This window comes from Abramis brama (assembly GCF_963993115.1).
Source record: "Abramis brama genome assembly, chromosome: 15".
NCBI classification, from domain to species: Eukaryota; Metazoa; Chordata; class Actinopteri; order Cypriniformes; family Leuciscidae; genus Abramis; species Abramis brama.
In genome coordinates this window covers 30670730-30682882 of record NC_139977.1, presented here as the reverse complement: position 1 = coordinate 30682882, position 12153 = coordinate 30670730, and the positions used below count along the sequence as shown (strand labels likewise).

Sequence of the window (12153 nt, the reverse complement as noted above, 5' to 3'; positions counted from 1 at the left end):
ATGTTAGTTTGTTTTTTAGATCAAAAGTTGTTATAATTTAGAAATAAAAGGCATATTTCCTAGCCTGATTTTAGCCTCTGATTTGAATGCTCTGTTTGAAGGGGTGTGTCTGTGTGAGACTTCATTGTAAACGCCCACTGCTGTGATTGGCTGACATGCTTGCATATGAAATATCTAGCATTACATGTGGAACTCTCTCGAATACTTTTACTATTACAGCTATTATACGTTTTTACTATTACAGCTATCAAGATTAACGAATCGTGAGAAGTTTAAGTATTTAGATCTATTCCCATCACATAAAAGGTTGCAGTGATGAGCAGATGACAGCCTGTTGATCGCGTGAATGAAGATCTTATCATTGCAACGCAGTTTCTGCACTCTCACTAATGATTTCACAATGTAAACATGAGGTAAGTACAGTAAGAGCTTCATTGTGCAGCATTGATTTCATAACGAGTTTTGGCAAGTGTCCAGATAAACTCGTGCTGTGTGATTGACAGCTTGGACGATTGGAAAGGGATTGTTCTTTGATCGCTTTCTGTATATATATTAATCACAGTTTAAATAAGATTATTTTCATCCTACTAAGAGAAACGACGTGAAGTTGATCGTTTAGTCACTGGCTTGATTTACTGATGCATAAACAGTATTGAACAACTTTGAGAGAAAGATTATCTGTCTGAACTTGAACAATTACACATCAGAAATTCACATAACCCACTGGTTCTTCAGAGGCTCGGATGAAGGAACTAAAAAAATACTTTTGTGTTCATTTGTACATCCAAAAACTGAGCAACTGCCATGCTTCGCTCGTTTGCAAGCCATCATGTCTCTCGAGGAAAAAACAATATTGCGCTCGCGTAGCTCATATTCTCATTGGCGGGCCACATTTTCTTTGCGGGCAAAGCAGAGAAAGGGGAGGTAACCTTTCCCCTTATGACGACATAAGGGGAAGATTTCTAGATCCGCCCGTCTGAGCTTTCATTTTCTCAAAAATACCCAGGGCTTGGTTTACACCCATCAAAATGTCTAGCCACTGGGGGACCATAGGCAGGCTCGGGAAACTCATATTAAGGTTAAAAAACCTCATAAAGTGACATTTTCATGCAATGGGACCTTTAAAGGGGTGGTTGATTATGATTTCACTTTTTTAACTTTAGTTAGTGTGTAATGTTGCTGTTTGAGAATAAACAACATCTGCAAAGTTACAACGCTCAAAGTTCAAAGCAAAGGGAGATATTTGCTTTTAAAGAAATCACTTTATAAGGACTACGACAAACGGCTGGTAGGGACTACACAACATTCCTCCCGGGTTAGTGACATCACCAACCCTAAAATTTACATAAACCCCGCCCCCTGAATACAATTTATAGATTATCAAGACAGAATATGTTAACCAGTGACTAGAAGATAACCCATCTTTGTCTGACTCTGGTTTGAACATAAAAGGCTAAAAGTTTTTGAAATTCAGTACATGTCTGTGTGAGTGCAAGCTGTTGAAGCTCCGCCCCCTGTGCCGGGAGCAGCAGCTCATTTGCATTTAAAGGAACGCCCTCAAAAAGTGACAACTTTAACATGCTATATAAAAATATTGATCTAAAACTTCACATACACACTCTGGGGACATCAAAGACTTATTTTACATCTTGTGAAAAATGCATTATACACCCCTTTAATTCAAATCAATATTATTAATATATTTAACCCTAACTCTTACTAGCCTAAGTCAAAAGCCTATAGTGACATTCTAGTCTATAAATTACTTGAGTTTATGAGAGTTTTCTGCTCTTTTAGTAAAGTAATAGCACACCTCTAGAGCTCTAGAAATGCAAATCTAACCAGGTTTTAATTGGCTCATAATAACCCTTAAAGGGGCCCTGTATAGAGGGGGTGTTTCGTATTAAAAATGGGTATATATTTGCATTTCAGTAAATGCAGCCAACTGGCTTTGAGCAGTTGAACTAAATTAGCAACGTGATACAATATTTTAAAGCATCTCATCTTTGACCATGTTGTATATTCCCATTGAGGATGTTTTGAAACGGAGGTGCTCTAGGAACTTGGAGTCGTTTCAGCCCAACGTGGAATTTTTACAAGGTCTCTCAGTAAACAATTGCTGGGGCCTTTTCTGCATTTTCACTCCAGCTCCTGAATGCCAAACGGAAAATTCCCAGCCTTTCCGAGCCTAAGTATAGATTCTCAATTTATACTGAGTCACTGATTCCAGACTCTTGATGTGCGCACGCATACGGCCTACACTGACGCTTGTTTGGTGTCTGTGGTCGTCTAAATGCTGGAATGATTGATTTTGGGAGGGAAATTACGAGTTATCTGTCTGGATGCCTTATTAAAACGCTTTTTCTTTGTTCATCTCCTTCACTTGTGTTCTTTCCGCTCCCATTAGCCTTTTCCCCCAGATAATAAACTCTTTCTTTTTCTCCCGCCCCTCCTCTTCCTCTCTCTTCCCCTTTTTATTTTGATCTGTTACTCACACAAGGCTTTCGTATAACATTAAATGTAGCGCTTGAGTCATATACTATATGGTGCTTTGGCATTCTGGAGTATGTTATGGATAAAGTGTCCATTCGTCCTTTAATGTGAATCATTAATTTTTTAGCTTTCAATCATCCGGAGGTTTCGTAATCATATAGTCATGTGGCTGTGTCCTAATTCACATGCTTTATTTATGCACTAAAATTATGTATTTCTTTAGTGTTGTCAATATGCGGTGCGTCATACCGTTTAGCTACATTACAAGTCTCTTATTACTTTTATATAATCATTATTATATATATGCTTTAGGTTCATACACTACCGCTCAAAAGTTGGGGGTCACTAAGATTTTTATTTAAAAAAATGCATTTATTCAGCAAGGATGCAATAAATTATGGAAGCTTGTTTCCACCACTGAATAAAAAAAGAAAAAGGTAATTGTGACTCTTTATCTCATAATTCTAACTTTTTTCTCAGAATTGTGTGATATAAACTTGCAATTGCAAGTTATAAAGTCAGCATTGTGAGATAAAAATTCTGAATTTTATTCCTTGGTGGAAACAAACTTTCATAATAAATTGATAAAAAATTACTGTAAAGATATTTATAATGTTACAAAAGATTTCTGTTCCAAATAAATGTTGTTTTGAACTTTCTATTCAAAGAATCCTGAAACAATTAATCACAGTTTAAAAAAATAATAATTTAAACCGCACATCTGTTTTCAACATTGATAATAATCAGAAATGTTTGTTGAGCAGCAAATCATCATATTAGAATGATTTCTGAAGGATCATGTGACATGCTGAAAATAAATAAATGACATCGCAGTATTACTGTTTTTACTGTATTTATAATTAAATAAATGCAGTGTAATATAGACACAATTTAGAATTGTGGGTACTGGGCAATATTAGCTGAAAAGTAATTTATTTATGTATTTGACTGATGCTTTTATCCAAAGAGATTGTATTGCATTGCATTCAAATTTCTGATTTTGATTATGGCATCCTGTTTACTTTTCAGCATACTGTGATTTGGGACACAGGTTTTGTTTGGACTACAGCAGACAGCAGCTGTTGTTCATTCTGAGCTGATGTTATTTCAGTCCCCATACAGAAACCTCTGGGCAGAAATGCATGCGTCGTATGCACCTGAAATGAATGCTAAAATTAGCTACAACTATGATTTTGTGTGCTTGTGTGTGTTTTTTGTCCTGTGTAACTGTACTCCCACAAGCACGGCACACACAGCACAAGATGTTTTGCTGACTCATTTCAGCCACTTCCTGCATCCAGGACATGAGCTCTGACTCTCAGATACTGTGAGAAAAAGACAGAGGGATAAATTACAGGCTCAGAAAGTGAAACACTGTGTGTGTGTGAAGTGAAAGGGGCGGCCGACAGAACAAGGTTAAAGGCCATTAAATAGCACGTGTTTTTCTCACATAGTTTAGGAAGATTTCAGGAGATATTCAACATGAAATCAAAACGGCCTCTTCTGTTACTTTCTTCTGATTACTATTTTAACACTCCAGGTCTTTTTTTTTCTTTTTTTTAATGAACATCTTAATAGTACATGTAATTCCAAAGGGAAAAATGTTTCTTTAAGGTAGTTAAATGTGATTAATTGTCATGAAAATAATGTCACAGTGCACAATGTCACATTGTTTTTTTTAAATTATTAATTATATTTTATCTATAGGTAGAAATTACCTTAAGCGTTATTTTTTTTACTTTATTTATGCACTTATTTATTTATTCATTTTAATTTAAGGTATAAAATATTCTTTGTGAGAGGCTGATAATATGAAAGGCTTAAAAATGTTTATTTATTTCTTTTATTTCGTTTCTTTTATTTGTAGGTAAATATTGCCTATTTCCAAAATTTCCAAAAAGTTGAGCATAATATGAAATGCTTAGAAATTACCCTGTCTATGCAAAATATTTTTTATTTATTTTAATGACCTTTTGCAAAATGTTTTTTTTATTTATTTATTGTAGAAATGACCTTTTACAAAAAGTTGAGAATGATATGACCTTATTCAAAATATATACCGTATATTTTAGGTAGAAATGATGTGAGCATTTGATTTGATTATTATTTGCCTAGTTTGTCATTTTCACTCTGCTTCTCTCTGTTTCTCAGGTAAACTGTCATGATTCCCATCACTGAGCTGCGGTACTTTGCTGACACACAGCCGGCGTATCGAATTCTGAAACCATGGTGGGACGTGTTCACAGACTACATCTCCATCGTCATGCTGATGATCGCAGTGTTCGGTGGGACGCTGCAGGTCACGCAGGACAAGATGATTTGCCTGCCATGCAAATGGGTCGTCAACCAGACCTGCGAACAGCTCAACGTCAGCGTGCCGCTCAACCCCGAGCCGAAGGGCATCCAGTACGACCTCGACAGGCACCAGTACAACTACGTGGACGCTGTGTGTTACGAGAACAAGCTCCACTGGTTCGCAAAGTACTTCCCGTATCTGGTGCTGCTGCACACCCTGATTTTTCTAGCGTGCAGTAACTTCTGGTTTAAGTTCCCACGGACCAGTTCGAAGCTGGAGCATTTCGTGTCCATTCTGTTGAAATGCTTCGACTCGCCATGGACGACGCGTGCGCTGTCTGAGACGGTGGTGGAGGAGAGCGACCCAAAGCCGGCTGGGAAGATGAACGGCTCCATGGATAAGAAAGCCTCCAGCTTGAGTGACCAGGATGTGGAAGCAAGCGTCCCGATGCTGCAGAGGACCAAGTCCCGGATCGAGCAGGGCATCGTGGACCGTTCGGAGACGGGGGTCTTGGATAAGAAGGAAGGGGAGCAGGCCAAGGCACTGTTTGAGAAGGTGTGTGCATATGCTTTATTGAAGGGCTGGTCTCGAGTCAAAGCTGTGTTCCAAAACCTAGTGAACTGCCTCTGTAGTCAGTAGCATTTTAAGATGAAGATAACACACTCCTGATGAGAAGGCTGTGCCTTTATTCCTCCAAAATACTTTCTTTTAGTTAAATTCGAAGGCAGGATTAGTGGAGAGGGCAATCCTAGAATTGCATTGCGACAAATATACTTAAATATAAATATATTTATGATTTAGATATTTATACTCTGTTCATATAATAATAAATTAAAAATATACTTCAACCAATGCTAAAAATGTTTTATTTATTAATATACATATTTAATAAAATAGTTATTTTTGAATATATTGTTATATATACAAATAAATAAAATTAATTTATAAATTAATATTTTTATTTATTAATAAATAAATATTTATATATTAGTATTTAATAAATATATTTATCATTTATAAATGTATATTTACTTCCTATACTAATTCAAATATATTTATTTCTTCCAATGCTGAAAAGTATTAATAAATATATTTATAATTTTTTAAAATGTATACTTGTTTTATAAACTAATAAAAAAATACTTATTTTGTCTGGTGCTGAAAAGTATTGATAATATTATTAAATAAATATTTATATATTAGTATTTAATAAATATATTTATGATTTATAAATGTATATTTACTTCTATACTTATAAATAAAATATACTTATTTCACCCTATTCTGAAAAGTATAGATAAATATTACTAAATAAATATTTATATATTGATAAATAAATGTATCAATTAAATTATATTAATTATACTTTATTTCATATAATAATAATAATAAACAAAATACACTTTTGAAAGATTATGGGCCCTATTTTAACGATCTAAGCGCATGGTCTAAAGCGCACGGCGCAAGTTCACTTAGGGTGAGTCTGAATCCACTTTTGCTAGTTTAACGACGGGAAAAATGGTCGGCGCTCCCGGCGCATGGTCTAAAAGGGTTGTCCCTATTCTCTTCATGAGTAATGGGTGTGTTTTGGGATTTACGTGCATTAAACCAATCAGAGTCTCATCTCCCATTCCCTTTAAATGCCAGTTGCGCTCGTGCCATGGCGGATTCGCTATTTACATGACGGAATTTGATAGTGGAAAGACCGAACGCATCTCCAGAACGCAAACGGATCTGCTCGTGCGCGAGGTAAAAGTGCGCAAGCAGAACATCTACGGGACAAGCCGGATTCCACTATATCTTTATGTATACAATAATAATCTTTTACATTGTAATCCTTTTATTTTAAATATTTGGCGTGTGTGTGTGCTGCTGTGCATCCCTGTGTGTTTAATAAGCAGAGTGTACGCGCGTTGTGGACCCACCTATAGGCGCACATTACTAACACGCTCTTTAAATAACAAAAAAAGAAATTGCGCCATTGACTTTAGAGCAGGATTCAGTCGGTCAATGGCTCAGTCTATTTCTGTTCCTCAAAATAGAAACGCTCCAACAATGCGCCAGAACACACCTCGTTCTCAGACCAGCAGCCCATGGGCGCACAAATGGGCGCAAATGCATTTGCTATTTAAACAACGTGGCACAGGACGTGAAAATGAAAACTGCGTCGGGCTGAAACTAGCAAAAAAAACACTTTACACATTGCGCCGGGTGTAAGTTAGGGCCCTATGTGTATTTTCAGTTAACTTTAGTCAGATGCATTTACATTTGTGGTTCAGAAGTAATCAACTCTATCTGTGTCTGTATAGGTGTGAACCGAATGACCCATACAGATGTATGGCCTATATAAACTGAATGGCCCATATAGGTTTATGGCCCATAGGAACTGATTGGTGTGAATGACAAAGAAACAGCATTGCTCAGAGTAGATTGCAGGGTTAATCGCTCTCCTGTGGGAGGCCCTGACAGTTTTCTTTTGTTTGTAGCCCATTTGTCTTCATGTATAAAGATCTGTCTCACAGACATATGTATGTTGAAAAGTATTGCTAAATATTAAGTAAATACCTATATATTAGTATTAATGTAATATACATGTATACTTTCTTCATATACTAATAAATAAAATATACTTATTTCATCTAATGCTAAAAACATTTATTGCTGAATAATATTATTATTATTATTATTATTATTATTATTATTATTAGATATATATTTATTTTATCCAATTCCTTAAAAGTATTGCTAAATATTAAGTAAATATCTATATTAGTATTAATATTAAGTAAATACCTACAGTGCAATGCATAAGTGAATACACCCATGCTAAAGTTGACTAAAAATAGGAATAAAAAATCATATTTTGGAAATTGAACTTAATGCCTTAATTTAAAAAATTAGGAAAAATCCAACCTTTAAGGACACCAATTTTCTTTGTGAATGAATAATGTATCGTAAATAAATAAATGTTCTTCCTTAAAATACATGGTGCATAAGTGAGTACACCCCTATGTTAAATTCCCATAGAGGCAGGCAGATTTTTATTTTTAAGTATTTTTTTATTATTTTTTTTTAGGATACTATGCATCCTGATAAAGTTCCCTTGGCCTTTGGAATTAAAATAGCCCCACATCATCACATAGCCTTCACCATACCTAGAGATTGGCATGGGGTACTTTCCATAAGATCATCTCTCAATGCAAATCAAACTAGCTTTTAGGCTAACTGAAATAAAATCATGCCAATCTCTAGGTATGGTGAAGGCTATGTGATGATGTGGGGCTATTTTAATTCCAAAGGCCAAGGGAACTTTATCAGGATGCATAGTATCCTAAACATTTTTTTTTAAAAATACTTAAAAATAAAAATCTGCCTGACTCTATGGGAATTTAACATAGGAGTGTACACTTATGCACCATGTATTTTAAGGAAGAACATTTATTTATTTACGATACATTATTCATTCACAAAGAAAATTGGTGTCCTTAAAGGTTGGATTTTTCCTAATTTTTTAAATTAAGGCATTAAGTTCAATTTCCAAAATATGATTTTTTATTCCTCTTTTTAGTCAACTTTAGCATGGGTGTATTCACTTATGCATTGCACTGTATATATTAGTATTAATGTAATATACATTTATACTTACTTCATATACTAATAAATAAAATATACTTATTTCATCTAATGTTAAAAACATTTATTGCTGAATATTATTTATTATTATTATTATTATTATTATTATTATTATAGATGTATATTTATTTTATCCAATGCTGAAAAGTATTGCTAAATATTAACTATGTATTAGTATTAATTTAATATATACATTTATACTTTCTTCATATACTAATAAATAAAATATACTTATTTCATCTAATGCTAAAAACATTTATTGCTGAATATTATTATTATTATTATTATTATTATTATTATTATTATTATTATAGATATACATCTCTCTTATCCAATGCTGAAAAGTTTTGCTAAATATTAAGTAAATATCTATATAATAGTATTAATTTAATATATACATTTATACTTACTTCATATACTAATAAATATACTTATTTCATCTAATGCTAAAAACATTTATTGCTGAATATTATTATTATTATTATTATTATTATTATAGATATATATTTATTTTATCCAATGCTGAAAAGTATTGCTAAATATGAAGTAAATATCTATATATTAGTATTAATTTAATAATTATATATTCAAGATGTATACTTGCTCTCTAAATGCTAATAAATAAAGCATACTTATTTAAACTTAGGCCGATACATGTTATTATATATGCATTTATATTTATTATATTTTACCCAGTAATTATTAACTGGTATTTATTTATTTTATTTTTTTGTGACACATTGTTAACCAGTAAATCCTTTATGTGGATCTATTTCGGCTAGAATGCCTTCTATGAAGCTGTCTGTAGGTAGTAGACAGCATGGTAGTTCCCTAGGTTTTGAAACGGAGCCCAAATATTATCTCATATATCAATATATGATCAGTATATCATCTCATCCTTCTCTTTTTGCAGGTGAAGAAGTTCCGCATCCACGTGGAGGAGGGCGACATCGTTCACCGCCTTTACATACGCCAGATAATCATCAAAGTCATCCAGTTCATCATTATCTTCTGCTACACCATGTACTACGTTCACTTCATCACGTTCAGCGTGCCCTGTACCGTGGACATTGAGCGTCTGACGGGTTATCGCACATACCACTGCGCTCATCCTCTGGCCACACTGTTTAAGATCCTAGCCTGTTTCTACATCAGTCTGGTGGTGGTTTATGGCCTCATCTGCATGTACACGCTGTACTGGATAATCAGCCGCTCGCTAAAACGTTACTCCTTCGAGTCCATCCGCGAGGAGAGCAGCTACAGCGACATCCCGGACGTGAAGAACGACTTCGCCTTCATGCTGCACATGATCGACCAGTACGACCCGCTGTACTCGAAGCGGTTCGCCGTGTTCCTGTCGGAGGTCAGCGAAAACAAACTGCGACAGCTGAACCTGAACAACGAATGGACTCTGGAGAAACTCCGACAGAGGATAACCAAGAACTCGCAGGAGAAACTAGAGCTGCACCTCTTCATGCTGAGCGGGATCCCGGACACAGTGTTCGACCTGGTAGAGCTGGAGGTGTGTAGGTTTGCAGGCTTGAATGTTTGTATATATAAATGACCTACCAGTTGCATATTCAAAGGTTCAAGTCATACATTAGCAGGTCATAAAGGAGACTTGCTGAAAGTAGCCTGTTCCCTACTAAACGTCCACACGAGAAGGACTGCAACATAAATCAAAATAAAACCGATTATCAAATAGCAACGGCTGCGATTTAAAGCAACACCAAAGATTATTTTGTACCTTAAAATAATGTTTCCAAAATCGTTTCAGTGGTTCATCAAGTCGTAACAGGGTGAGCGGCACTTCTGCATTCGCTTTGCGACCCTCTATCGGCTATAACCGCACTATGCAAGTTTGCCAGATCGGGTAGCGGATCTGTAGTTCGAATGAGACATAAGAAACTACAAATTTGACTTGCTTTACGGCAAGCGTTACAATAGTCATTATTTTGTTTTTCTTCGTTTCTGATGTCGCAATACATCATACTTTCATAAAAATATGCAACATTCTCTACGTTGTCTGTGGACATCGTTATTTCCAAAGCTGGTGCTGTATAAGCAAATAGCGTGTGTGTGACGGTAGGCTAACTTATTTACGACAGCGGTAATGGACAATACCGCTTCCAACCTGTAGGGGGACCGAAGATAAAAAGTGCTTCGGTGTTGCTTTAATTGTAAAAATATATGCGCTGTGTTGATTTACACTTTGATTTGTTTTCAGCGTCTCAGAGCGTCTCGGTTCATAGTAAACGTTGCTTCACATGAACTCCATCTGAGATTGGGATTAAAAACGTGCATTTGAAAACGCACCATGCGACCATCTTCCCATACTTGCAATGAGAAGTGTTTATAAACGGGCAAAAGAGAAGCTTTAAATAAATAAATGCTTGATGGTTTAACATTTGACAATGAATGACATGAATGAAAATCAAAAAGATCATAAATATTAAAATAGTCATAAATATTAGTATTGTTATTTAACAGATTTACTGTAAAATAACATTTCTGATCTATTTTTTTTATTTCACAGTAAAATATTACAATAGTATTTCTTGTTTAATGTTTAGATTTAGTAATAGTGGTAATAATAATTTGTATAAATAATTATAAATTAATACTATTTGTATTGTTTAAATCGCAATCTTTAAAGTTTGCATGAAGCGGACGTTGCTTGCGACAGCCTTTTCTTCCCTGTTGTGACGTTTATCCGAGTGATGCCGTTTCTGGAATGAGAAAAAATGTAGGTCGGGACTTCATTTTTAAAATAATAAGGTTTCTTGAATAATGCCCTCTATTCTATTGGTTAAAAAAGATTGTCCCGCCCCAATCGTACACCATTGGCCAATCAGCTTTTTAGGATGCCTAATCAACTTTTATTTGAGTTTAGAGTTTATCAAGTTGCCTTTGCATATTATGTTGGTATGGGAGAACGTATTAATGCACTCATTATCTTTTTCATCCATCCAGGTGCTGAAATTGGAGCTGATCCCTGACGTTACGATCCCGCCCATTATCGCACAGCTGTGTAACCTGAGGGAGATGTGGCTTTACCACACACCGGCCAAAATCGAGGCTCCCGCTCTGGCCTTCCTCCGCGAGAACCTCAAATCACTACACATAAAGTTCACAGACATTAAGGAGATCCCGCTGTGGATCTACAGCCTCAAGAACCTCAGCGAGCTCCATCTCACCGGAAACCTCAGCGCGGAGAACAACCGATTCATCGTCATCGATGGCCTACGGGAGCTCAAGAGGCTCAAGGTCCTGCGGCTGAAGAGCAACCTCACTAAACTGCCTCAGGTAAGATGATGTTCATTACAGAAATTCATCAACACATTCATAAATGTCATTCTTACTGTGTGGAAGCATATGACAGAAACCACAGCATAGTCTGTGTGGGATCTGATGACAGTAATACCATGCTGATGAAAGATTACAATTGAGCCCGTTTACTTTCTTAATACATGTTCTTGGACTTGTTGTGCATGATTCATCAGTGCTCATTATTATAAAGACAAAAATAGTTTTTTTTTTTTTAAATAAAAAATCTTTACCAAAAAATAAAAAGAACATTTTATATAAATATTTTAATTACAGTTCACATTATATATAATTTTAATAATAAAAAAATAATAAATATATATTATATATATATATATATATATATATATATATATATATATATATATATATATATATATATATATATATATATATATATATAT

The 12153-nt window shown here is 34.9% G+C and overlaps 1 protein-coding gene across 1 annotated transcript in view; it reads left to right on the top strand.

Moving 5' to 3' along the window:
* The window catches only part of lrrc8aa (leucine rich repeat containing 8 VRAC subunit Aa), a 34634-nt gene that overhangs the window by 10796 nt on the left and 11685 nt on the right, over window positions 1-12153 (top strand). The window contains exons 2-4 of the mRNA XM_084137216.1: window positions 4645-5344; window positions 9336-9944; window positions 11396-11728. Of these exons, the coding sequence (XP_083993342.1) occupies window positions 4655-5344; window positions 9336-9944; window positions 11396-11728 (1632 nt within the window). The 5' untranslated portion in view covers window positions 4645-4654. The remainder of the gene's footprint in view (window positions 1-4644; window positions 5345-9335; window positions 9945-11395; window positions 11729-12153) is intronic.